Here is a 27,717-nt window from a genome sequence, read left to right on the forward strand (position 1 = left end):
ATTTTTTTCTTCTTTTCAGAAATAACCACCTCAAAAGTAGTAACAGGCCATAAAAGAATGCAAAGATCACATCAGTCTACATTAGTTTCTGGCTCCGTTCTCTGAAACGCTATATGCTATTGCACACATGTTTGTTTTTATCTGTCAGGGTGGTTTATTGTTAGGGAAGTGTAGTATCAGCTGTCTCTTCCCTGCCATCAAAGCTACTTCGTTAAAGTTAATAGTGTTTGACTTCCAGAGGATCTTTTACCAAGGTAACAGAAAAAACTTGTGCTCATCATTATTTTTCCAGCAGTAAAGACACCAAATGGATGCAATATCCCCTTTATCTTAAAAAAAATAATTAAAAAGTCCATTGCATTAATCCAGTGAAAGCATTTAAGAATTCTACTTGTCATTTACTAAATTACTTTAGCTGTGAGCAACTGTGCCCCAAAAGTTAACAGCACACCATCAGATAGCAGACCACACTGTATTAATGAAAACCTGCTTTGGTTTGTGGAAAGCTACTGTACAAAGGTTCCAATACACCTGTGCTCCTCTGTGCTGCTGTCTGTTTAACATTACTGCTTAATGGGTACAACTATTTGTGTTAACTGACATAAAGCATTTAGCAATGCTGTGCCTGCAGCCCGCATGAACACGCTGTCTTAAATAAAGAACATCCAGAGAATATAATGCTGATTTAGTCAACCATTTCTGTTTGGTTTTAACTAATCATTAGTTGAGAAATGTTTGATAAGCCATATCATTTTGAAAACTTTTTCTACACTTCTGAAAACATACTCCTTCCCTTGATAGCATCACTGGCTCAGTTCCCTTTCATTTGCATCTCTCCTCATCTCTATTATCTGCAAAGTGCTATCAGTGCTATCTGATTTCATGAATTAATGTGTTTCCCCAAAACTGGACTTATTTCTGTGAGGAAAAAAAAACTGGCAATACATTTTATTACTTTTAATCAGAAAGTACAAATTCTGTGAACACCATTATATTAATGAAAAAATATGCATTGACAAAAGAATTAGAGGAACATAAAAAAAAAAGAGAACAAAACTTATGCTGGAAAATGTTTATGTTTAAAGCTGCTTACATAGACAAAATGCTGCTACTTTACATAAAAACATGCTAGTTTTCATAAAACTACTTAGGGACTGAGTGCATACTCGTAGCGTAATACACAAGTATCCCATTAACAGTAACAAATGCAGACTTGACACAATCATCGAGAACTTGTTCCTATATAATGCAAATAAAATATAACAAAAAACATTAATCTTTAAAAAGATCAACACAGTTCCAGACACATTAGAATGGTCTGACACATTCACAAATAAAAAATGTTAATCCAAACATATGTTTGTGATATCAAATACAGGAGGACCAAGTCTGAATCAATTTTACTCTGTGAGTTACATGCTATAAAAAACTCATGCAGCTCAACAACCTGTAGTAAAAGAAAAATACAGATAAGAATTTTATGCAGGATTAAGAAACATCCAATCTCCTAACAGACATTATAATAAAATATTTTTAAAAGAGAGAGCATGCATCTAATGCCTACAATAAGGGAAAAATTAACTGAATTACATATTTTTTTATAATAGATAATTCTCCTTCCCATTCTTTTAAATATGAATTTAAAATATGATTTTTTTTCAGACATTTTAACCTGAGTAATCTCAGTACCATTTTTTCAGTATGTACAAGTGCACCAAGAACACTCGTGGTATCTAGGAATACACGTGGTCATTTAACTGCTAAGTATCCCCTCCATGTGAAATTCCTGAAGGCAACAAGGTTGAAAACAAACCAGTTAAGTATATTGCTTGAATCAACTACTAAGACTTCTAAAGAAGTACAAAAGGGTACCTCCAGACCAAGCCCAGGAACATGAAGGTGTGTGAACGAAGCACCCATCAGCTAGCACAAGGGGGAGCAGTTGGGTAACGTTAACAAGGCTTGCGACCTCTACCTCTGAAGGTTTAAGATGCAAGTTCACAGAACCTGCTCGCCGGCAGCCTTAGCCAACTGCACAGACAGCTGCTTTTCAGGAACTGACATACCCACAGGCAAGCATCTACCGAGAAATGAAAGCTGGCTTCTTCAAAACCACCTTCTGTGCATGCACACTTCAGAAAACAGCCGTGCTGCCCCGTGAAATGTTTGCAATTATTTTTCTAAAAAGCAAGAGCAATTGCATCCACTATCTGGTCACTATTTTAACCACAATCGCAAAATTCAAGCATTTGTGGGCAGAGAGAACTTCTATACAATTTTTTAAATTTTGGTAACACAGCAGCACTGCAAATTACGTGAATTACAAGGCATCAGAGAGTATCATTGAAGTCCCTATGTGCTCCTGCATATCAACTCATTTCAAATGTTGTACAAAACAGTACTAAATATCAACTTTTCCTCCATCTTGAGGGAACTAGTAAGTTGCAGTACACATTGAAATATACTGAAAAGCATTTGTAAATCATTGACCCTTATGAGCTTTGCTGTTTCACTGACAAAATCGATCTTTATGAAGAAATCTGGAGAGAGATCCTCAACCAAAGTTCACTGTCACGGCTTACTGTGATGTTCTTCCAGATTAATACAGCTGTAGCACTTCCTGTGAGACTACAACCATCCTGCTGTCTGGAAACCACCTTCTCCAAAACCCAAGACAGTATGCTCCTTAGGGCAGGGAATTCTTTTAGTTTCATGTTTACTAAACACGGTTAAAAACAAACACCTTCTGTCTGTGACTAGGAATCACTGTTGCTACAGTTAAACACTTTTTCAAACAAAAACTTCAGAAATAATTATCATGATAAAATAGATAGCCTTTCATACTTAAGCGCCAAATGCAGCTTGATTAAAAAATAACAATCAGCAAGCAGACCAACAGACATGAAGCAGTGTAAGAGTTCTTTTGTAAACCTGATCTTCAATCAATAACTGCTTTTTACATAACAGATATATTTCGCAATATAATTTACACTACTGTTGTATCTAAGTCTTGTATTTAACTACTCCTAGAAAGCAAACTATAAAATGCCAGAGAGAAAAATCCTCCATTGAGCACTTATTCTTACAAGTACAATCCTCCATTTTTAAGACAACTTTCTAAAAGAAATTCACATGCTCAAAACCCCACCCAAATTCCACAGAAGCCAGTGTGAATCCTTCCACAGGATCCGCTGAAAGCTTGATGAAGTTCGTTTTACTCTTCACCACGCAGCAGGGCACCATCCACCCATGAGTATTTTGAAAATCACCAAAACAGTAAAATTTCACACTCAAGTGAAATACAATTAAAAAAAAAAAAAACCTTTTTAATCTTTTTTCATAAACTGAAAGGATCACCAGAGTCAATCTTTAAATCACTCCACACCACCTATATGCAACTTTTAGCTCCACAGAATTGCTGTGGTTACTTTGGCCGGCTGAGAATACCATGATCATCATTAAAAGAAACACAAGAAAATCCCTTCAGCACAACAAAATCTGAACTACGGGTCCAATAAATCAGCCGGTTAGCTTAATTAAAAAGAACGTATTTTTAGTGGCATCACTCCAAAAGCATTACAGATAGGTCAATTAGTTACATTCTTCCCTCAGAATAAAAAGTGAACGCTGACTGTATTATTTTACTTCTGTAGGTTACTTGAAGATTTTCATCTGGGAAAAAAAAATCTCATTTAAATCCGCACTGTCCCTCTTCCCTTTTACTTACTGCACTATGCTGTTAAGAGAAGGAAAGATTTAAGGGTTTTTAACCAAAGTATCTGCTTGAAGTTCCAAGTAAAGCCTTGACAGGGGCCAGCTTGCCAAGAACTTCGCTTTCCACCAGTAAGCTAGGAAATCTATCCAGCCTTTTTTTTTTTTCTTTTTTTAAGAAACAGCAAAAAAAAAAAACCCTACGCTTCCGTTGAAATTTTATTTTCTCGTCTGAGGATTCCTCGCGCTCGCTGCCCAACACAAACACGGGTGACCACACAGGTGACCGCCCCGCTCTCCCCGTGAGGCGCCTGGAAACCGCCTGCCTTCAGCCACCCGCGCACGCGGCCCGGCAGCCGCAAGTCGACGGCCGCCGCCACCGCCCGGCCCCGGCTCCCGAGCTGCCCGCTCCCGGCTCGCCCCAGCCCGCCGGGCCGCCTGTACCCGCTCCTACCGCTGTGGGGCGCCGCGCCTTGCCGCCCGCCGACGGTCCGCCATCGGTGTGCCAACGGTCCCGCCGACGGTCCGCCAACGGTCGCGCGCGGCGCTGCCTTGGTCCGGCTCCCCGAGGCTGTTAGCCCCCTCATGAGGCAGCCCCCTCATGAGGCAGCCCCGGGCAGCGCCTCGCCTGAAGGGCCGCGTCCGGGCGTTTCTGTGAGGAAAAGCTGTGGTTTCGTTCCGAAGAAACGCCGCCTCCCGCCGGTACCGAGCTGGTCCTGAGGCGGCACCGCGCCCAGAGGGGCAGAGAAATGGTTAGCGTAGAGAAAAAGCCTTACCTTTCAAGTATGCGTTTCGAGGAAACGAGTGATCTTCCTAGGCCTTGCGTTTGACCTCATTACATTGGGAACGTGCTATAATCTGAAGGAGTGCCCTTTTATTTTAAAGGAGAATTTCTTCTAAATAGATGATGGGCTGATAGATAAATAAAATGAGTGTGTTCCAAACCAGCAGTGTGTCAAGATACACTTCAGTACACATTACATCAAACTACAACAAAGACAACTTGATGAAGCCAGTTTGTAAAATGGCGCTGACATCCCAGATGAGCCTACAAAGAAAAATGACACTTGTTTTATCTACTGTAGATGGCAAGGAGGTACATAGTCTCCATGCTGTCACCTGATCCAAGGCCTTTTTAGCTGACAGCATGAAGCAGATCTGTAGTACATGATTATCTGACTATTCCTTCTCTATAGGCTGTGTTGTGTCATGGTGAAAGATTTGTACAAGCTGAGGAGAAAGCAGGGAGTGTATCAGAGCAAGCCTGGCTTTCATGGAAGTATTAGCACTGGGCAGGTTATTAAAAGGGCCTCTGGAGTGTAGTCATAAAAAGAGGGAAGAATTTCAAAGGTAACTCAGCACAACAAACAGCCGAGCAGGAACAACTTCATGTAACTGCCAAGAAGAATATGGCTAATGCTCAAAAATTCAAAAAAAAAAAAAAAAAAAAAAAAGGCAGAAACATGATAAGAATAGAAAGGATGTTCATTTTCAAGCAGAAGATAAGATATGGATTAAAGTTCATTCTCAGAATAGTGCAGAGAAAGATTTTATGGCTACACTAGCCCCAAAACAGATGATTCCTTACTGAGTTATTTAAGTAATAGGGTAAACTAAGCTTCAGCGCTTACTGTATGCAAAGTATGCTGCTATGGGATGTAAATACAGGTAAGCTTACACTTCTGGCAATTCTGTCAGACTTTATTCTTCTGGAGTTCTGGTAGATTTGCCTTTTGTATTTTTATGTTTCCATCTCTGATTTTATCTATGTGGATGTTAAGTCATTCTTTTGTGTTCTTTACCTCTGTCATTCAGTTATTAGCTCTCCCTCAAGAAAAGCAAATAACCACAAAAAGGGTGATAACTGTGTAAATAGTCCCTTACATACAATTGATTTAAACTTTCTTTTTTTCATTACATATATATAATTTCTATCCCTATGCATCTTGGCCTAAGGATGAGCATTAGCTGACAAGCTGGAGAAAAAGAACTTGCAGAGGGAGAGGATCTGGATAACAGGGCTCACTCAGCTGAAGGAAACGGTTCCTCAGTTTCTGATCATCATGAAATAACCTGCAATATTAACCGGAGAAGAAGCAAACAAGTAATTTGAGAAAGCTTCGATTACTGGCAGAGCAAGGCAGAGAAAAAAGACAAGGAGCAATATTAGTTGGGAAGGGACAAGCAAAGCTATACATGAGCTAGGGAAAGAAAGCTGCTGAAGTAAATTCTTGTGGAGAAATTGGTGAAACTATATTAAGTTTCTTATAAACCGGAATTCACCAGAAGTTCATTAGTCACCTTTTCAGGCTATGAACATGGTTTTGGTTAGTTATATGTGGAAAGGAACAGCAGAATTTTCCACTGTCCCTCTTGTCCTACTGTCCCTTTCGTATTTTTCTCCCACTCTCAACTTCTTTTTCCATGTTGTCTCTTATATTTGAATAACTTCCCATCTGCCACATGCCAAATCTCCTTCAGATCCCTCCTTAAAACCTACTTCCTTCACATAACCTACTTATGCTGATATTTTCACCACGACATCTCCATTCATTCCCCATCTGAACTATTGTACCATAAATCATATTTGTCTTGCTTAGATTGTCAGCGCTAAACATAAAGCATGTCCCGGACATTCTAGCAGTCATTCCTAGTCTGCTGCCACATGAATGATAGCGGGGTCTTGTATCAATTTCTGTACATTTCCCAGCAGGACAGAAGAGAAAAAAAAAAATTCAAAGAGCTTCACAACAGCCCTCAAGGCTTGTCTGTATTACACAGCTGGGAACAAACATTTCTTCCTCCTCTGAACTACAACTCATTATATTATTAGTTAACCAAAGGTTAAATATAACTAGCAAATGTTTGTTCCTATTACACGTGACAGTTTCTTATATATATACAAACATCTTAGTAGATACTAAAATATGCCTTTCTTCTTGGTTCTGGAAGTAAGTGTTTCAAATGACACAGTATCTGAACCTTAATAGAAAACATAATTGTTAGTCCTTAGCAGTCAATAACGAGAAATTAATTACTTAAAATTTGATGAGAAAAATCTGTGAACAATTTTGAAAATGAATTCTGTCAGGTCATAGTTAGTCAACAGCTCTCTTTTTCAATTGGGAGGATTAATGTTTTTTTCCATTAAACTAATGCCAAAACTTTGACTCACTGGAAATAAAACATTAGCTTAAAGAGCTACTCATTATCATTTGTTTTACAGTAAAAAATAAATTTCACGAATTAAGATATAAACCATTTTGTCACATAGCAATATGTTGGAGAAGATGTGGAAGGTGACCTGTGTACAAATAGTTCATCCATCCTTGCCAGGTTCCCAACTACTGTAACACATACATGGTTCACATGGAAAGACAGAAGTTTCACTTGCTCAGACTATTGGTTTAGGTTCTGTAAAGCAGAAAAGATAACGCTTACCTTGCAGGAGTGTGGTGATGAGTAACTGTCGTTTTCGTTATCTGTAGCATGCTGAGCCCTCCCCTGTGTGTACACCCTCTGACCTAACATCGGCACAGGCGTGGATGCACACTGTGAGGTCTTCGGAGACATGACACCTTTATGCATGTGAGTAAAGATTTCTCATAAGCAAAGAAGTTTTCGGAATGAGTCCTGGTATGGGGTAACTAAAAAGTAAAGAGCATCTCTTAGAAGTACCTCTTCAGCATGTATTGCTGCTTATACAAAAGACAGTAACAGCAGATCCTAAGGTCACCTTCTTGCATGCAAAGACTACTCCCACACGAAAGCAGGAAAACTTGAGAGGGCCCAAGCACTTATGGGCAATGATGAATAGAAATGGGTCATGTTCAGCATCTTGCAGTATAAATTCATGTTTGTTTGAAATCAAAATCAAAATCGAAATCTTACTTTAAAATTGAAAACCTGTATTAAGCATCTAGGTAAGACAGGTAAAGGAAAATACAGGATTTTTTAAATTTTATTTATTTATTTATTTGGTAATACTAACTGGAGCATCACAAATCATTTCAGGACTTCTTGCAAATCCTTAACATCAAATTCTCCTTTATTTCACAGGAAATGACCTGGTCATCAGTTGTTATCCTATCATGTGTTCAGTAGGATAGATCTCATGTTATACTGCATTTAAGGTTTTATTTACCTTTTTGGTTTGTAACAGTGTTTTGGTCAATCTTGCTCCCAGACCATAATGTTTTTACAGATGTTTTTTTCTCTACAAAAGGTATTAAACTCCTTGTTAACCTACTGAGATCTGGAACTGGTATTCTTGGCTTTGGGGACACTCTAAAATGACAAAGCTGGGAAAGTGTTGGCAGATAATGCCTTTGCAAGTGGGGACAGATGTTTTACAAATGCTGAGAAGCTAAGGAATCTGCAAAATTCATAAACCCCAGTGGGTTTAATGCTTCTGCTGTCTCTAAAATACCAATACCAATACAATATGTGTGTCCCGTTTTCTGGATTGACAACCACTGTGAATTTTAGGATCCGTGCTGACCATTAAGTTCCTAGTATACATCCTAAATATTTAGAAATACTTACTTTTCTGAAGAAACTACTAGTTAAAATGTTGTTAAAGTAAAGGTATTTCAAAGCACATGTGAATAATCTAAAATGTATTTCCTCTGTAAAACTCGGTTTCTTCAAAATTCCTAATCCTGGTTATGAATTTGGAAACATTGATTTTTTCTCAATATGAAATACTTTGAAAATGTTGTCATTTTTTCATAGGAGAGACAAGTACTTTCAGAAAACATTACATATGCCTTTCAGAAAACAATACATCTTCAAGTTGCCCCTGCTTGGCTACTTAAAAATGGAAGTACTCAAAGTTTCTAGTTACCGTGGATAATTGGGGCATACAAAAGACCACTGTGGATTCATATGCTGACTGCCTCTTGTTCCATGTTAGAAAGTTCTTGTCTTTCTCTACTGCCAGCTTTTCAAGCTTATTTGGGTCTTAATATTTACAAGATAAACTTTTCATACTTTTAACATTATAGCAGACAATAATTGCTCTGGTACATCTGTGAGAGCTCACCACCTTCATTTCAGTCTCTAAGGTTCTAATTCAGGAATGCACTTCAGCAAATCCATCATTTCTGAGCAGTGTGTAGACTACACAGATATTCAAATGTTTTTTGAATGGGAATGTTTTCTTATAGATCATACACCTGGAACCTATTAAATACTTATTATCATGCAGCACAAGAAAGAATTGTATTCAATCTTCTCAGGGTTAACTGTTCTAGGAATTTAAAAAAAAATGGGAAATGCATTGTTTGTAAGTAAATGTGCCAAACGTGCCACATACAACTAAAGGAACTAAAGGAACAGGTTCCTTGAAGTATTTTTACATTGCCATTTTTGAAAGTCAGACTGCACTTGAACAGTTGAGTACAAAAGAGTAGCTACCTGAATGCAGACATTACAAAGCAGGAAACTGGGAGTTGAGAGTATATTTTAGAGAGACCTATTTCTGTCTCTATGTTAAATTACAGTGATGTTCTAACAGCCTGCACCCTAGTGAGTCACACTGTTGATAGGATCCTGGCGCTGCTGGATACAGTGCACAGTTAAATCCCATCTGTGCTGTGTATGAGGGAGAGATCTAGTTCCTGGCCCATGGAGACGACTGTTTACATTTCATAAGCCTGCATATTTTTACAAAAATAACCGTCATCACCATCATCTGATGTCAGTTCCACAGCATATGCGGCGATTTACCCACTGGTTACAGCAAAGGATTTTAGAATCCATTCTTGCCGTTAAAGAACGCCAATACTCAGATTTCAGAGAAATCAAAGTGCTGTGTGTCCAAGGCATATTGTACTGACCACAATTTTAATTTCTTATTTAATTCAATAAAATCTATCTTTGCTGAAGCTGCTCAACATTGCCACAGGATTTCCAGTCTACTAGTAAAGTTGAGAGTTACTATCCCAGCAGTCTGTTCTGGCTTTCTACATGACATAAAAAGTATTTCTCGTAACTGATTGGCAATAGGTTGTTTTTGTAACAGTGTGTTTCTGTGCACATGCCCTCCTTCAATATCCCTTCCCTATTCCCAGGACAGAGACACCAAGTCAGTAGTCACAGACTACTATATTACATCAGAGAGCCCTCATTAAATCACTGTAGACACAATTATCTCTTGTATCCATCAAACCATGAAAGGTTACCTGAGTTACTAAAAAATTCCAGGCGTCTTCTTAATAAACAACAGTATAGTGATTAATTGCTAAAAGAACCTGGTGCTTTAGGAGTAGCTTTTATTAGGAAAGTTTAACATGCTCATTCACCAGACAACTGAACTCTCCACTTCTCACTTTCTCAGGTCACCTGCAAGTACTAAAGATTTATGTGAGCAAGAAATATTGTTACTTTTTAACATGGTGGTGTTTTTTTAAGCAACATATCTTAGATAGAGATTTAGCCCCATGATGCATACAAAGAAAGAGACTTTCCTTTGAGAGGATTTGGTATGAACTGGGTCACAAAGGCAATTAAAAGTCGTAAACCAGATGTATTATGTCTGTTCAATCCTTTTCATTTGTGTCAACGGGTGAAATCGTAGCATGGTACGCCCTGGTTCATTTTGTCATTCTGAAACTAGAAATGATGTAAACAAAAAAGCAGCTCTTTTTGTGAAAGATACTCATTTTATTGCACTTAATGATAAATTTGAAGCTGCAAATACATGTGTATTTTTAAAGATTATAAAAAGGGCATTCAGTAGTCTGGATTCACATTAATTGTGATTAATTTGTTTTCTTCTTTATCCCACAGTATCTATACACAGGGTGAAATATATGTAAATAAATCACACCACCAATGCTGTCTTTTCATTCACCTGTGGAATGCTTCATATGAATTACTGGGTCGTGTAAAATACATGCTTTAAGTTCCATTTGAGCTGAACTGAGCTTTCTGCTTCCATGGAAGATCACTGTAAACACAGTGAAATTAGTAAATCATGTATGTGGTTGTTCAGTAAGGAGTCACTCGAGTTAATTGTATTTCTGTTGTTTTTGGCAAATAACTACTGCTACAATATTTACTCGCACTTAATAAGCTGAAGAAAGCTCTGAGCCTCTTTGAAATCACACTCTGGTGTACAAAAACCGTAAACACTGCAGAATGAGGATTCAGCTTGAAAACAGATTCATTACTTACTTGCCAAACTTCCTGCAAGTGGGGGAGGATTTGCTACTCTCAGTAAAGTACCTTTGTAGGTAACTGCTGGGAAAACAGACACAATACCTTGGTGGTACTGAGCAGCTGGCAATGTGGCATCATTCCTAAATAAATTCCCTCTTCCAGAGCTCATCTACTTGAGGAGAGGTAATGAGTCCCTTTGCCCTCTTTGCTACCAAATAGGATAACAATCAGTACCTCTGATCAGAGTTCATAAAACTAGTTTACACTTCCCCTTCTCTGCTCCAGTCCCAGAGAGCCACTGTGGCTGCCCCAGAGATCATAGAATCATAGAAGCATAGAATATCCCGAGTTGGAAGGGACCCATAAGGACCATCGAGTCCAACTCCTGGCACCACACAGGTCTACCCAAAATTTTAGACCATGTGACTAAGTGCACAGTCCAAATGCTTCTTAAATTCCAACAGGCTTGGTGCAGTGACTACTTCACTGGAGAGCCTGTTCCAGTGTGTGACCACCCTCTCGGTGAAGAACCTCTTCCTGATGTCCAGCCTAAACCTCCCCTGCCTCAGCCTAACACCATTCCTGGGGGTCCTATCAATGGTGATTAAGGAGAATAGGTCAGCGCCTGCCTCTCCACTCCCCCTCGCGAGGAAGCTGTAGACTGCGATGAGGTCCCCCCTCAGCCTCCTCTTCTCCAGGCTGAACAGGCCAAGTGACCTCAGCCGCTCCTCATATGTCTTCCCTTCTAGGCCCTTCACCATCTTCGTCGCCCTCCTCTGGACACTCTCCAACAGTTTTACATCCTTTTTGTACTGTGGTGCAGACATGTAGGGTACAGATCTCCAGACATGTTGGATACTGTGGCATAGAGGCATTACCCACATCCTTCAGGTTTTCTGAATTCCCAGTGGCACCAATTCCTGAGGCAGAACTAGTCAAAACGGGTGAAAATTTGCAACTCAGGAGTTCACTTCCATTAGCCATTCTGTTCTTTTTTCATTTGCATTGTTTGGGTCATATTTGTACTCTTATCTTCACCTGTGCAACTTTCTTACTCGTTCCTGATACAGTTATCTGCACTTTGGTGGGGGTGGTGGGGAGGAGAGTGCCCTATGTAGCCCGTAAACAGCTTACTGCCATAGCCAGACAGAAACTCGTCTATAATTTACTTTATACTGCCAATACTTTTTGTGAGAGGAAATTGTTGGGGCACTGGAAGTTATTTATTTTCTACTATATTTTATTAGGTTATTTCCTGTTTTTCTTCCTGTTCCTTTTGCTCTGTCTAATTTGGCAGATTGATTTTCTTCTTCCACTTTCCTTCCTCTTTGTTTGTTCTCCCTTCCTACTCACCACTACTTTTCCAAGTCTTCTGGACATCAGTTGAATCTAAGAAAGTAGAGCTGGCCAAGGATTTCGACATTTAAAACACAGATAAAGCCTTTCAGTTAATTTAAACCTTCAGGCTTGCCAGAATACTTACATCCAGATCTAGAAAACAGTCATTTCATCTGGGATTTCTTTTTTTTTTCCTTTTCACATTTTTTTTTTAATATTTTATTTTCCCAGAACTTATGCTAGCCCCTGCTTTATCTTGTTCCTTTTCCCACTAAAGTCACTGAGAGTCATACTGGCCCAATTCTTCTACTTTCTATTCTGGGTATTATCATTCTCCCAAAGACTCAGGCATCTCCGTGTTTCTCAGTTTTTCAGCATTTAGACTGGGATTGGCAGACAGAAAAAGCATCAGGAAATAAAGCAACATTCCTGGCATCACCTGCTGAGTAATGGGCAAAATGAGACATTTGTTTGGGGTTACGTAAGCTTACCTTGCCTAAGACCTTCACTGCCGAACACGTTTACCTTTCTTTCTCTGTTAATCTCAGTTAAGTATAATTATGTTGAAAAGATGTGCTTACTATGACTATAATATTCTGCTTTGGCCTCCAGCTCCATCTCTGTTTTGCACTGCATATTTTATTGTTGTATTAGGTAGTGAAAATTGCTCATTGCTTGACAGAACTTAACCTGATTTCTCGGTAGGTGAATTTTCCAATCTGCTATCTCACAAATTTCCAGCAAAATGTACTATGTTTTCTAATCTGCTATCTCACAAATTTCCAGTGAAATGTACTATGTTTCAGGAAACGAGACCCTCTGAAGTTATGTGCCCCTCTAGACTGAGATAAATTGAACAGCATTAAATGCATCTATACCTTGGGAAAAAAGATCATTAAGTTCAACTCATAGAGAAATAGCCCCAAGGGATCTTAGGCTTGCTCAGGCTAGCCAAAGGCCACAGCCAGCACAGCAAATTCCCAAATTTGACATTTTTAAGCTATTAATTTGAATTGCCAAATAGTCTTTAGACATATTGTCACAGCTCCTTGACGTGGAATTGCTCAGAGGTTAATTTTACTCATCAGCTGCATCAACACATGGTCAAGGAAGACAGGAGTGATGCGTTATTCCTGCAGCATTTTTTGATTTCTCTCTTAAGAAAAAAGTTACTGGATTTGTATTTATTTTTAACAAAGTTGGTACTGTCTCATAACTCTTTATAATAAACAAAACTTGCAGAAAAGTATCAATTCAGTTCAATAGCACATAAAACAATTATAGATTTACCAAAATGTCATCGTTACAAAAGCCAAATGAGGAGGGCTCATCTATTTTAACCACGTATTTAGTAGCAACTGGGCACAAGCCATCAACACTGGAGAGGGAAACTCCTAGCATTGCTTTTCTAATCAGTTTCTAACATGTTATCTAAGTTTCAGCATTTGTTAACTAAGCACAAATTTGATAGCATTGAGGGGAAGCAATACGCTCAAAGCAGATTACAGTCAAGAATATGCTGATACTAAAAGCACTGAAAAAATATTTTTTACGCCAAGAAAGAAAGAAAAAAAAAAACTTGGGGTATGACCTGGAAATTTGAATACTTGAAGAACAAGGGTTCAGCATTTTTTATTTTTCGTTTTTGGCACACTCCAATTTACTGCTCATGCATTTGGACACAGATTCAACTGTCTCCTGTATCCAAGGATAATGACCTACCACTCCAGTGATTTAGTAAACCTCAACTCTGTTCAGCCACTCAATCAGTGATGGGCTAATCCCTTAATGGCCATTTGTGTCTTTCCAATGCATCCTAAAGAGTTCTGCAACACTCCGATTCTGCTGCACAGAATTACGTGCACTCCTTCTCCCCTTGTTATCTTATCAGGTAGCTAATTCCCACAAATGATCGTGCAGTTTCAAGTTTAAGATGAAATTGCAATTGAATCATAAATTTGTCACTCTCTAGACAGCTGCAAAGTCAGTAAAATCTTGATCAAGTGGGGATTAGTCACTGGATTGAACAATTAAGACCTGTGAGTGCATCTGGCCCTCAGTCAGAGACATGTTTATTGATTAAAAAAAAAAAAAAGTTTATGTAGAGGTTTAAAATGTTATTAATTCTTAAGTGGGGCATAATCCTTTACCTAGTATATTGTGACACATAGCTAGCTATCCCACTAAGGCCTTGTCCTGCTCAACTGAGTATTTAAACAGAATTAATCTTTTGCAATAATGACCGTGAGCCTTTATAAATACCAGAGGAGAGTGCAGAGATGTCATTTACAAAAATTGTTTGCTTCCATGGTTTTTTGAGTCTGTAAACTAAAACATCCTTTCAGATCACCTAGTTATGTTTTTATTAAAATGTTCATATATATTAAGCAACATATTTCTGACACAAGAATAATATGTTAACTGCAAAGAACTGACATATACACCCATCTGTCTGAGCCCTATTTTGAAAAAATTAAGGCACAATAGGGTATTGGAATGTTATTTTGCACTGCCTGTTACATGAAGGAGACAGTAAAGGAGATAAGCAGTTCCCTCAAGTTAGTGACCCCTACCCATGATTTTCTTTAGTAGAGATTTCTCCCATTGTATTGTGTCTCCATGTTTTACCATGATCCATTTTGATAGTTTATTGTAGTAAACAGTAGATCTCTGAAATGTGAAGCATTACCACTCCATGGCTGTAAATTTGACACCTTTCATATTTTGAACACTGCCATAGTTTCTTACATACAAATACAGATGGATTTAAATTCTTGCTACTTCTATAGTTCATCAGTTACAGGGTTTCCGTTGTGTTGACAAGCAGAACTCAGCAGAGGCTAGAAGCCTCATTTCAGAAATACTAACAGCAGCAATTTTTGCTCATCTTTGTTCTGACTGAGACTTCCACTAGTAAATTAAAAGGAAATGATTTAAGCTATAATTCACTGATACCATGAGTGTGTGCAGTCCTGTTGCCTGACAGATTCGGTGCTTGTGCACTTAGCGAACAAATTTTGTCTGCCAGGTCTGTAGTAGGTAATAATTGACCAACCTCTTCCAGTGCCACGAGTATCAGTTTTTTTCTGATTTATCTAGTGCAATGAAAAAAACAGAAGCATTGCTACATCTGTAGATTAAGGTAGGATTTGATTGCCTGATGGAAATCTTCATGTTCTACTTGCTTGTTACGAAAACGGTTCACTGGAATTACTCCAGACAAAAGAGAAAATTGAATTTGCATCTTCCGCAGCCTGAATGCTTTCATCCCATAGCTCTTAGTACAAGATGTCTTCTTTAAGCAGATCTGTATCTTTCAATCCCGTTGCTTTTCTCACAAGATACTGAAATAAAACATTCAGCGTGAGGTTTCAAAGAAACATTTTGTTCAACTCAACACAGCAGTTTTCAGCATCTGATTGCCAGAAAAAAGAAAAAAAAAAAGTAAAGAAGGAAGGAAAGAAGGAAGGAAGGAAAGAAGGAAGGAAGGAAGAAAAGAAGTAAAGAAGGAAAGGAAGGAAAGGAAGGAAAGGAAAAGAAGGGAAGGGAAGGGAAGGGAAGGAAGGAAGGAAGGAAGGAAGGAAGGAAGGAAGGAAGGAAGGAAGGAAGGAAGGAAGGAAGGAAGGAAGGAAGGAAGAGAGAAAGAGATAGAGAGAGAAAGAGAGAGAGAGAGAAAGAGAGAGAAAGAAAGAGAAAGAGAAAGAGAAAGAGAAAGAGAAAGAGAAAGAGAAAGAGAAAGAGAAAGAGAAAGAGAAAGAGGAAGAGGAAGAGGAAGAGGAAGAGGAAGAGGAAGAGAGAGAAAGAGAAAAAGAAAGAAAAAGAAAGAAAAAGAAAGAAAGAAAAGAAAGAAAAGAAAGAGAGAAAGAAAGAAAGAAAGAAAAAGAAAGAAAGAAAGAAAAAGAAAGAAAGAAAGAAAGAAAGAAAGAAAGAAAGAAAGAAAGAAAAAGAAAAAGAAAGAAAGAAAAAGAAAAAGAAAGAAAGAAAGAAAAAGTAAATTTGTCCCAATGAAATTAATACTTGGGACATACATGTAAGTTTGGCTGCACATCTGAAAAATCAATTCACATCCTTAATTAACTTAGCAATGTGATTGATAGAGCAATGTTTCAGAGTTCAAACCCACGTTAATGTAATAACAAAGCATTAACTCCACACAAGAAACTAAGATTAATTAATGCTATGGAGGAAATGAGTATCTCCTTGTAGTAAGATAGCAGTAATATTTATCCTTGTACAGTTACACTGAGCAGCACCAAATATAATATCATATGCAATAAACAATCATCATAATGTTTAGCTATATTAAATGTTCACAGAGCTCAGCTGGAAATAAAGGTATATATAATTTTGGCAGTGCCTAATTACATTCTGTATCTTTAAAACACTCTTCAGCCAGCACTTGTTACAGATTCTGTGACTGGTACAGATTCTAAGTAAAGGAAAGTAGAGAAATGAAACCAAGTGTGGCTGAAAAAGTTCTCAGGGGATAGTTAAGTCGGGCACGTACTTCTACCTGCCTGGATTTAGCAGTGGGACATGATGGAAAACTTCAAGGCTAAATTAACCATCTTGTGTGTTTTGGTTTTTTTGAGCAGAAAGGCTGGAGGCCCAGTCTTTCACAGACATAACATTTCTGCAGCCCTTCCTGCACAAGGAGGCTTCAAACTCTGATTTAAATTGCTCTCTCATGTAAGCCAAAACCATGCTCTCAAAGACACCTTTTTCAGAATCCCCGAAGTGCTCAATTCCCACCCAATAACAGACGGCAGTACGCAGGAGAGGAACTTTTAGTCGCTGCTTGGTCAAACGTAACAGGTGCCATAGCCAACAGGGTGCAGAGGTAGCCGAGCCCCTCAGGACTGTGCTCGTTTGGGCTTAATCAGTGCAGCGTTACCACTGGTGGTTAGTTAGGTGGGTGTTGGGAGCTGAGCCACATACACCTGCTCATGTTGGAATGTTTTAATTTTTATACACTGTGGCAATTTCTCCCTTACTATCACACCCTATGTTCTTTGTCAAATCACAGCTGAAGGGCCTCGCAGTCAAGGAACGCAGCCTGAATTCTTCTGACAACCAGGTTGGATTAGGGTGATTCACTTCATGAATCAGACAGAACATACCCTACATTAGCCGTTGCTTTTCCATGCTACTCAGATACATAATTTTGTAAATAACCCTAAAATCCTACCCTCATGGGTCACGGTCTTTTCATTTTGCCCTTGCCTGTGGCTGATTAACGCAAATTAAATTTCATGCCAGTCAGCTCAAGCAATCTGCACAGTGTACAAAAATGCAGCATTTCCACTAGAAGGCAAAATTGTTCTCAACAGTTACTGATGCTTTCACAAAAAGGTCAGAATTTTAAATGCACTGGTATCCAAGAGAAAAATTTAAAAATTGAATCACAGTAATCTTAGATTTTAAAAGACAATTGAAAAATCTAGCTGGGTTACTTTTGATTTCTTTCCAAGTGTAGTATAAGTCTGAATAAAAACATTTAAAACGTACAACAACAACCCTGCCTTTTAAAGATTGATCTCTGTAAAAAGAGCCAGGAATGTACTTAGCTATTTCCAGAAAATGGCCAAGTTAAACAACACACAATGACAAAATTTCCCCTGACTAAAAAAATGTAATACATTTCATGACTATTCACTACATTGCTCCTAAAATGAGTTCACATTTTGAGCCAGTATTTCAGTTAAGTCTCATAATTAGCTCAGCCCTGTCTTCTTACATTAAATACTAATTCCAGGCAGAGAGGGGAAGTTTAAAAACAAACAAACAAAACCCAAACAAACAAACAAAAAAAGCAGCCTCAGGAGACACACTGGAATGCAGCTGAACTATATGCTATACAGAACACAATCCCAGTAGATAGGCCTTACTGAAGTCGTGATATCAATGTGCCAGAGCATCCTCTGCATATTCCTTTGAAATAACTGAAATACTACATTTGGAATAACCAGTGTTTTCTGAACCTAATCCAGCAATTTTTAGTCAGGTAGATGTTCTTTTCCTATGAACTTCAGGAACATGGGAGTTTTTCCTGTTTTCTAAGTAAGAATTTAAGACTGCAAATTCAGCAGAGGTTGATTCTAGAGTATTGCATTATACTGCATTTATTAACAAGGGAGATTAATGTTTTAACTGGCTGGTCTCAAAATTCATAGTTAATTGGGAAATTCAATCTTTAGTGTTTTTTGTTTCCCTACAGAACCCAGTTCCAATAAATACTCTGTTGCCATTAGAAATTACATTGCATAAGTCTCTATTAAACAAAACATTTCAAGATGTAAACACTTAAAAAGAACAGTGTACTTTTTGCTGAGGCTGTCCCCCCAGAATTGGGTTTGGTCAGTCCAATTTTTTTAATATGATTTTGGGTATCTAGCCTGTACAAAGGTTTTTGTAATGTAATTACTTGAAACAAAATAACAATAACAAATCAAATACGTGAACTATAGAGAGTCTTCAGCAAGAAAAAAAATCACTTTCTCTTTTTTAGTTGACATTCTTTCATGAGGAATTTTAGCTCTCTCTGAAATGCTGAAGAAAATATTTGTTCTCTAAGCAAATATACCCTATCTGTATATGAGGTTTTAAAAGTTGCCACTTTAAATCAAATATCACTGAATAGCTAAATAACATTATCAAGGTATCAGGTGCTTCATGTTTGTCAGTGTAGCTATGAAATATTCTCCTGCTAGCTGACCACCTTTAATTTAGCCTAGGCTCATACTAAAATGTACGGTTGGACGATCAGAGATTTACACAACGGAAGCCTGGGGGCTTCAGACCAGCGTCTCCACATGCGCAGCCACTAAGCATGAAAGCCAAAGAGCGGGAGGGCAGGATGAGCAGCCCGTTAGCTCCCACAGGGTGCAAGTCCAGGACTCTCCAATATGGATCTGAAGAACAGCGGTAAAGGCCTGAAGTGAAAAAATGCACAGCTACTGCCTAGTCTCTGTGTTGGGCTCTACCATGTGGGGCCAGGAGTATTTCCTCTTCAGGGCATGGGTTAATTTTTGCCTCTAGTATACATAGTGATTTGTAAAATATACAATGGGAATGTCTTTGGCGTTTGATTCAGCTTCAGAAAAAAAGTGAGCTTCTGAAAGGCTGAACTGCTAGGCCCGTGTGAGCTGGGTGAGAACTCAAGGGTTAACAAAACCAATCGTGAGCAGCAATCAAGAGGCAGAGAGTAGCAAACATACTGGATGCAAACAGGTGATAAAAGCCGATAAGAGAGATGACAAAATTAAGAAAATAAAGAACACTGTTATAAAGATTTATAGATCAGCTAAAGCAGAGCAAAATAAATGATAACAAATACTGATAAAAAAGAAATGGGGCATCGGCCATATAAACACACAGGAAACTTCAATGCTTCTGTATAGTACTATGACACTGCTTTGTTTACACCAGCATTGACCTTTTGCTCCCAAAGAAGTTTATTAACCATCTTGGTCTTTCTTTGTGTTGCTTTACTCATCAAGAGAAAGTTGTACAGGGTTGATTCTGATGAATGGCTTTTTCAGAAAGTCAAGTTATCCTTGACTAGATGCAGATGGCCTAGTAAAAAATGAATGCTGCCAGCAGACATTGTCTTTATCAGTAGTAAAAGTTCAGCAGGGACTAGACTTCCTCATCTCTGGCCAGAGAAACCCAGCCTTCTGTTTCAGCACCATATCACATATTGTCCTAATGAATTCTTGTAACACACTGCAGCCCAGATAAATATGCTTATATTAATGTTTTTTGGCAGTCTGGGGCATGGTACAGAATTGACACAAGTGTTTGGATTCTGCCTGAAGCAGACACCAGGAATTTACACAGCTAAGAAATATTGGACTGTCGTTAGGTTGTTTGTCCTGCGTGATGACCTTCAGTATTGCAAACTGCAGTTCATCCTCCCTAGACTGCCTTCATAAAGGGGAAGCCTGCAGCAAGCCGTGTTGAAGCCCTGCAGCTCCGAGCAGGCGGAGGAAGCAGCTCAGTCGCTAGAAGGTTTCATTCATTCCACAGCAGTGCAAGCACTAATTTGAGATCCATATTTCAAGCAGTCCAGTGGGCTTTCACCAGGGCAATATCTGCGGCAGGCAATTCAAATCCTGCTGCCATGTGGTCTTTCCTTTCTTTGATTCTCTGTTAATTCTTCCTTCCAATAACAGAAAGAAACACACATCTCCACACTTCCGAGGTAATGAGCAGTGAGTGATTTACAGTGAACACCTCTTCAGAGCATGAAGCCTCATTCTGGGTAACCTCAAGGACAGTAGGATCTTGGCCTTTGAAGAAGACCCCAGGCAATACCAGAGACAAACAGCAACCAGATTTTAAAAATTCAGTGATTCTCGATAGCTACCCAGGTCCACTTGGATACATGCTGTAATAATAACCTATGTAGGCTGCTGCAATACATTTTGAGTTGTATGACATGATACTCTGCAGCTCTGAGTGCTGCTTTGCAAGCATGGTAACTTTCTGTTGCAACTTAGGAAATTCCTGCAGCTGCAGCGGGTGGCTTGGCCATACTGCCTTCCCAGAAATGTAGCTGTCGTACAAGCAAGCAAACCTTCTAGGACAAGCCACCTAGTGTCTGAAAGTGAAAAAGCTTTCTAGTCTATAGTTCTTTGTTGAACTGACTTTCTTAGCACACAGTAGATAAAAACCTCTTTATTTGCCTTTACAATGTACCTTTGCTGTGTCACTAGGCCCATAACTTAACGTAAAAACCTCAGTGACATGGTTAAAAATGTCAGAGACCTTCCCAAGAGGGAACATTAAGCAGATGTGATTATTGTACTAGTAGAGCGCATGCACAAGGACACACAACTCTCGGGCAGGATTTTTTCTGGGCAATGAAGTTACATTTTTTTTCAGTTATGTTTTTCAACATTTCATTCAAATAAGTGGGAGTTCTGGGGCATGACTCAGATGTGAATGAGCCATAAAAAGAAACGGCCTGAAAATAAATACATGCGTATTTCTCTCCTGCACCACCATACTAAAGGCGTACCCTGTGTGGTTTTTTAAATCCTCTTGCACCAAAAGGGCTTTTTTGATGCTGGGGAAAGGCACCTAGTTTTATATTAGATGTATCTAGCCATTCAAGCCAGGATGATCTGACAGGGCTTTCCATTACTGCTCAGCTTATTTTTGCAGCTTAAGATCTTGTCTCTGCAAGAGTTCCTCAGAACATACGTACCCTGTTTCACATAAAAAAACAGTGATGCTATTAAATTATATTTACACCTGTGGGATATGCATTTAGTCATCAGGATTAAAAAAAAAAGCCCTGTACTTTCTGTACTGTACTTTCTCATTCAAGATTTTCAGTGCCTTTAAACACTTGAATTTTAACACCTTACCTATGGCTTGCAGCCTCTTTGGGGCAGCATCTTCCTGTGTTCCTACAGTTGCCAGCCCAAGACCTGCCCATGTTACATGTGGCTTCTAGAAGAATGCCACCTTTCAGATCATCCTCAATGGTCAGAGCTCTTTGAGGTCTCAAAGCTGGCATGTCTGGTTGGATTTCAATCTATATGGAAAACCACACTTCATTTACTGGATGCTCTGACTGATTTCCAGTGGCCATGACGGTCTTGGTCACCTCACCACCATTATTTAAGAACCTCACTGTGCTGGTAAAGCCAAATGTGCTTGTCAGTGCAGAGATGGTTTGAGTTGGAAGGGACTAAAGATCACCCAGTTGATGGCCAAACTGAGCACATAAAACCAGGTTTCATCATGCTGCTATTTGAAGCCACGGAAGTTCTGCCAGTATTTTTTATGGGAATCAACGCAGGCTGTGCTGACATCAAAGTATGCAAAGCTTAGTACAAGCAGAGAAGAACATAATCGCTGTGTATTTTGTCTCTGCCTCATTTAAATCATATTCTAGCCAACCCTGTTCTTTCCTATATTACAAATAGTCTCTCATGAAAAACGGAAAAAAAAAGTTTTTGTTTTTTTGATGTCTGTGTGCTCTGTGCTGGTAACTTGCTAGAAGACAAGCTGTTTGGGTAGAAGTTCTTAAAAAAATCTGCTTTTTAGCAAGTCTGTCGGGGCATGTCACCAGTGAAACCAAGGGCAGCAGTTAGAACCAGTGCACCTGAGAGCTCACCCATTTCTACCTGCCAGGCTCATCTTCCTTTCAGGAAGATGTTCTGACAGTTTCCTGTCTGTTCAGAAACTGTTCCGACAGTTACCCTTTGTCCCACACAGGACCCTGCTGACAGCCCTGGAAAGTCTCCCCAGAATGCCAATAGCCACTCGGCTCCTCTGCTGAGCACCGGGGGCTCAGAGCTCTCTGAGGCTATTGGCCCACCGTGCCTGTCCTCCGAGTTTATCTCAACTCTACCCCCGATTTTGTCACTGTATCCTTCAATCCCCTCTCTCCCCATAAAAGTGTCTAGCTGTCTCTTAAACTCACTTTACCATTTGCTTCTTTGACCTCACTTGGCAACTTATCCTTGTGTTTATTATTTGAGGTGGAATAGTTCTGGCTACATTCCTGGTTTTACTCTTAATTGTCTAATTTTTAGAATGGTGTCAGTGGGGGTGGGATTTGGGTTTGGGTTTTTTTGTTTTTGTTTTTTTTTTTAAACTCATTGCTCTTGTGACCAGGTCTTCATTTTCACTAGACTCCTTCGTGTCATCAGGACTTCCAATAGCTAAAAGGATCCTCATGAATCTTTTATTGGATCTTCCCAAATATTGCAGCTGGCCTTTCTCATCCACTACTGCCATTCTGAACTGCATACACTGCCTTTAATTACCTTTTTGTTAATTGGGGGAGGGGGGCATTTTCCTGAAGTGAGGAGGAATTCTCCAGCTCAAAAGCCGAGTGATTCTCCCTGCCACTACATTCCCCAAGGGGAAGGTACAAACAGAGCTCAAGCATGATGAAGCAGCACAACCTTTGCACATCCTCTGGCAGCACACCTCTGCCACATGGTTGCCTTCATGTACCCTCCTCATGCCAGACACTGGCAGCTCCGAGGTGCGGAGCTGCGCACATCTCCGGGCCCCTCGGTCCACCCCAAAGCCTTGTCGCACTTTTGGACATGGTGCAGGGAGCAGCGTGCTTACCGTACTGGATTTGCTGTCAGGTCACACTGGTGATTGGAAAACACTGTGCATGATAGGGTTTTCTCAGTGCCTGTTTGGAGAAGGGGAAGGAGGAAGAAAAACTCATTTAAAGCACCCACCTTCATCTTCAGGACCTGTTCTCAGTTGCTCTAAGGTTGGTTGCTGGAGCAGTGAAATGAATCCTACTGACATCCTGAAACAGATAGGCCTGGTTGGAGTGGCATCTAAAATGAACGAGTTTCCTAACCCAACACGGAGAGAGAAACAAAGAGCTACTTCTCTGCTAGTCCCCTATTTCCCTTACAGGAATGTCCGGAGGATAGGACTGCCTTCTTGTTGGTTGCCTAATTGCAGCCAGATAATGCCTCTGTACCTCCTGCTTGGCCAACACAGTCTGTGCCCTAAAGAATCTGATGTGCACCAGAAGTATGGCCATGTGGCTACAGTTCAGGCACGTTAGGTCTCAGGTGTTTATCAAGCAGAAGGGACACTTGGCTGGATTCACCTACCTTGAAAAAAAAATCAGTGCAAGGGAATCCTTGAATCTCAGCTGACAACATCAGAGAGAAAAGAGATAATGTTCCCTTTCCTACCCAACATATACTGTACATCATGAAGTGACAAGAAAAAGTACACGTATTACCTATGCCACTAACATTCTGTATTCTGGGGGTGAGGGAAGCTACAGAACAGGAAAAGTATGTCAGTCACAGTAAGACATTAACCATCAGCCAAAATAGCATCAGTCACTATTTGCAGTTTAAGAACACAGGCCAGAGGCATAAAAGATTTTTTTAATTAATTGTGGAATTGAAAATTTTCCAGAGAGTTAAGGATAGTTGTAAGATATAATGAAGTGCAGCCCCCTCGTCTTTCATACGGAGGTCAAGCTCACAGAAACCTGGCCTGCTGAGCAGTTTCTTCTTGCTGCAAAATGAGGAATTGCATGCTGCAAGAACCAGCATCTGGGGGCTGCTTCTGAGAAATTCATGTAGTACAGCACTTCAATAAAAGTGGCTTACCTTGCTGATAGAATCTTGGAAACAGGGAAATGAGAGGGAGAGACATAAAATGCCTCTCACAACAAAGACTGTAAAATGACTAGGAATAACAATAAAAAAAATCACGTAAACATTTACCTTTGTCTTCACTGTACTTGGAGTGTTGGAGGACATAATGAGCATCAAACAATAGAGTAGCAGTAAGTACTTTCATTGAAAAAGGGGCGACAGCGAAAACCAGAGGACATACTCCATCACTCATCACCCCATACTTCATTTTTGTAGCCATCTACCGTTATTATTTGGCATGCTATTCACCAAGCAGCAAAACTATGGATGTACTTATTCACAGGTCATTGGAAGTCTGGCCCGTGCTGCAGTGGAGTTTTGGTTATATTTCACAAAAGATAGTTTTATTTATGTTTGACTAATGCAGGCACAACTGGAGGTTGATTTTTCTTTTTTTGGCTTTTAGTATAAACATTTCTGACAGCTCTCTATTTTGGGTGCAGGCTGAAAAACATTGTTTTGTAGTTGCAGAACATTGCTGGGTAAATCAGAAGACATTGTTTTTACGACTGAACTTTTCTCTCAAGAAAGCAGGAGGAGTTGCTTTATTTTTTAATTCTGAGCAGTTTTATATACACCATTCACTCCAAATATTTGATGTTTGCCACACTTGTTATGAGTTTCTCCAGAGAGATGCTGTCTTTTGGCAGCAAAAGATAAAGTTGACTGATACAAATGAGTCACAGTACCCCAACAGTAATTAACAGTGATGCAATACCCAAGCGAAAAAGAGGACTTGAAGAATTAACTGTTGAGTTTTCTTGACGATGCAGCTGCACTTTAAGAGAGAAAGCTCAACCCATCATAGAACTCCATTGTGTACATTAGAGAAAAAAGCTTGGCAAGATACATTAAAGATTTTTGCTAAAGAGATACAAATATTTTGCAAGGTCAAAGGGCGCTCAGGCAGGCTGTACTTACTTCCAAAGAAAAGCAGGCAGTATGACAAAGAAACAATAATTTTTTTTTATCTTCATTTTCACACTTCATCATCTACGAAAGACTGTCTTTTTCAACCTGCTGAACTGATTTAAGCCACCTCAACTCTAAGTTAACTTTTACTTAAAAGTCACCGTATGACATCGTAATCTAAGAAGTTATCTGTGCTTATGGTTTCAGCACAGTTCTACAGAAGGCCAATACTTCTATTTATAAACTGGATTGTACTATTCTATAAAGTCTTTATACAAATCTTATAGATCTAAAGAAAAGGAATATTTTTGTAAGAAGACAAACGATTGAAGCAACTGTGTTATAGCACAATATGAAACTTGACACTGTTTTCTGCTGCCAGTATGATTCCCAAGTGAGATGGATAAATTGTGGTCAAGACCTGGACAGGTTAACTAGTGGTCATCAGTGCTGGTGGTACCTTTATATACAAAAAAAAAAATGGATACTATTGGACAGGGCATTTGAAATTTAATACCAGACATGAAACAAGACATCTGCTGGACTCTCATTTGTTTCTCTTTGAATGGGCTTTAATTGAAAGCTCAGTGAAAAATGCAGGTTACATTCTTAGTGTTATCAATAGTTTGTAACAGCAACAACATCAGAACAGTGATGCATCTAATATTTATACACTTTCTAATTTTAGATGTCTAAGAGCAATACATTATCAGATATATATATACACACAATTTCAAGCAATTAAAAGTAAATAATAAACCCCTCCTCCCAAAACCCTGAAACAATATATTTCCTTACGCTAATAATGTCTTTTTCACATATACTTGACAAAGAGTCTTTTTAAGTTACTTATCTTAAGAGTAATCTGTTAATGGAGATCCTGGACCAGCCCCATTAAAAGTTCAGTTTTAAGTTTATACAGCTTGCTAGCCACATAACCAGTGTGGCTTTACATTGTAAACAAATCCCAAATGTCTACAATGATTGGAATCACTTTTGTGTAAAGGAGATCTATGCATCGCATGATGGAATAAATTTAAACCAATACATTAAAAGGGGGGGGGCGCGTGGAGGGAAAGAGAGTTATTTGACAAACGAAACAGTTCGGAGGGATCAATTATGTGATTATTTAAAAAACAAGTTAACTTAATGGTAAGATTCTTATTTTCTGTACAGAGGTTCTGGTTCATCTAGCTTTAGCTGCTATAGAAATAATTTCTTTAAAAAAAAGGTTTGATTTGTGAAATTCAGAAGCATTGCTTCCAACTTTAAAAGCTTGCCCTTTGGCAGTACGAGTACAAAGCTTACCGAAAGTATCTCAGTTGATTGTTCTGTCTCATCTGGTGAGGATAACTGTACTAGCATTTGGAAACTTCAGGATATGCACAAAAGTAGTAAGCATAAAGCTTACCTTCAACAGGGACTAATCACTCTGCCTGCTGCTGGACTTAAAAAGGTAGAATAAAATGTACCTAGAAAAGTTCAAGCGAAAATAAAAACAGAAAACTGGAAACACCCATGGAAGGTAAGCATAGGTTAGAGTAATCTTGAAACTGCGGCAATCTTGCTCACTTTTTAACAAAATCACAAATAAAAATCTTCTGAACTTTTTGGATAAGAAATTTTGTAAGTCCAAATGGAAGACAAAGCTGAGCAGAATCCTACGGTTTAGTTAACTTGTGTCAAATGGGATGCGAAGACAGCTGCAGCTTTCTGACAGAGGTGATCGAAGATGGCTGATAAAGTTTGCAGTAGCTCATAGTGTCCCATCTGGTTTATTCACTTGTTTGAACTGTCTAAAGGGCCAACTGCAGTTTAGTCATGTTCCTCTGGTGCATGTTGTGATGACGAACTAATTCATCAGACCTGGCAAATTTTTTTTGACAGCTGGGCCACCGGCAACTGAAAGGCTTTTCACCTGTTAACGAAACACCCTGTTATTAACTGGGTATACAGCTTGCCTGGGACACTGATATTTCTTTTCTTTCTGTGGGGCTGTTAGGAGCTAGGCAGATCTCCTGGCAGGAGGAGAGGCATCCTGGGCCATGCTGAGAGGGTGTGGGAGTGCCCTCAATTACTGCTCACATCAGCACTCAGTGCTTTCTTACATCTCCCCCAGCTGATGTTTACCAACAGCCTTTCCACATGATGTAGAGCATTTTGCAGTGGATTGTTCCTGAAGACAGGACTTTACTGAACACCCCATTGCCATGTTTATGCTACTCTCAGTTCTTGGATGAATTGGTTTAGAAGTAACTCTGGCATTCACACAAGCTTCAGTTGCACCTCTGACTGTGGTGCAGACGTACTGTTAGTCACTGTGAGAATTGTCAGTGACTACTTAGAGCTTGACCTCAAGTCAAGGAGAGTTTTTCCTGCAAGTTCAATGAGTTTTGCCCAGAGCTCCTTGAAACTGGTGAGTGTA

General features: G+C 39.3%; 1 protein-coding gene and 1 long non-coding RNA gene across 12 annotated transcripts in view; one reads left to right on the forward strand and one right to left on the reverse strand.

The window, feature by feature from the left end:
* The first annotated feature begins 4,307 nt into the window (after window positions 1-4,307).
* Window positions 4,308-10,629, forward strand: LOC121070921. The gene is made up of 3 exons (XR_005820295.1): window positions 4,308-4,463; window positions 7,200-7,299; window positions 10,504-10,629. It is a non-coding gene; the product is annotated as an uncharacterized LOC121070921 (long non-coding RNA).
* Window positions 10,630-14,537: 3,908 nt separating this feature from the next.
* Window positions 14,538-27,717, reverse strand: part of WT1 (WT1 transcription factor) — a 96,356-nt gene continuing 83,176 nt past the window's right edge. For 6 of the 11 annotated variants that reach the window (XM_040558733.1, XM_040558735.1, XM_040558734.1 and 3 more), the window contains one exon: window positions 25,854-27,210. In XM_040558733.1, coding sequence (XP_040414667.1) covers window positions 27,089-27,210 — 122 coding nt within the window. In that variant the 3' untranslated portion in view covers window positions 25,854-27,088. Of the gene's footprint in view, window positions 15,558-23,310; window positions 23,381-23,477; window positions 23,504-24,768; window positions 25,753-25,853; window positions 27,211-27,717 lie in introns of those variants that run through there. The other 5 variants (XM_040558726.1, XM_040558727.1, XM_040558732.1 and 2 more) reach the window with 5 other exon arrangements.

Source organism: Cygnus olor, chromosome 5, assembly GCF_009769625.2.
Source record: "Cygnus olor isolate bCygOlo1 chromosome 5, bCygOlo1.pri.v2, whole genome shotgun sequence".
In the NCBI taxonomy this organism is placed as follows: Eukaryota; Metazoa; Chordata; class Aves; order Anseriformes; family Anatidae; genus Cygnus; species Cygnus olor.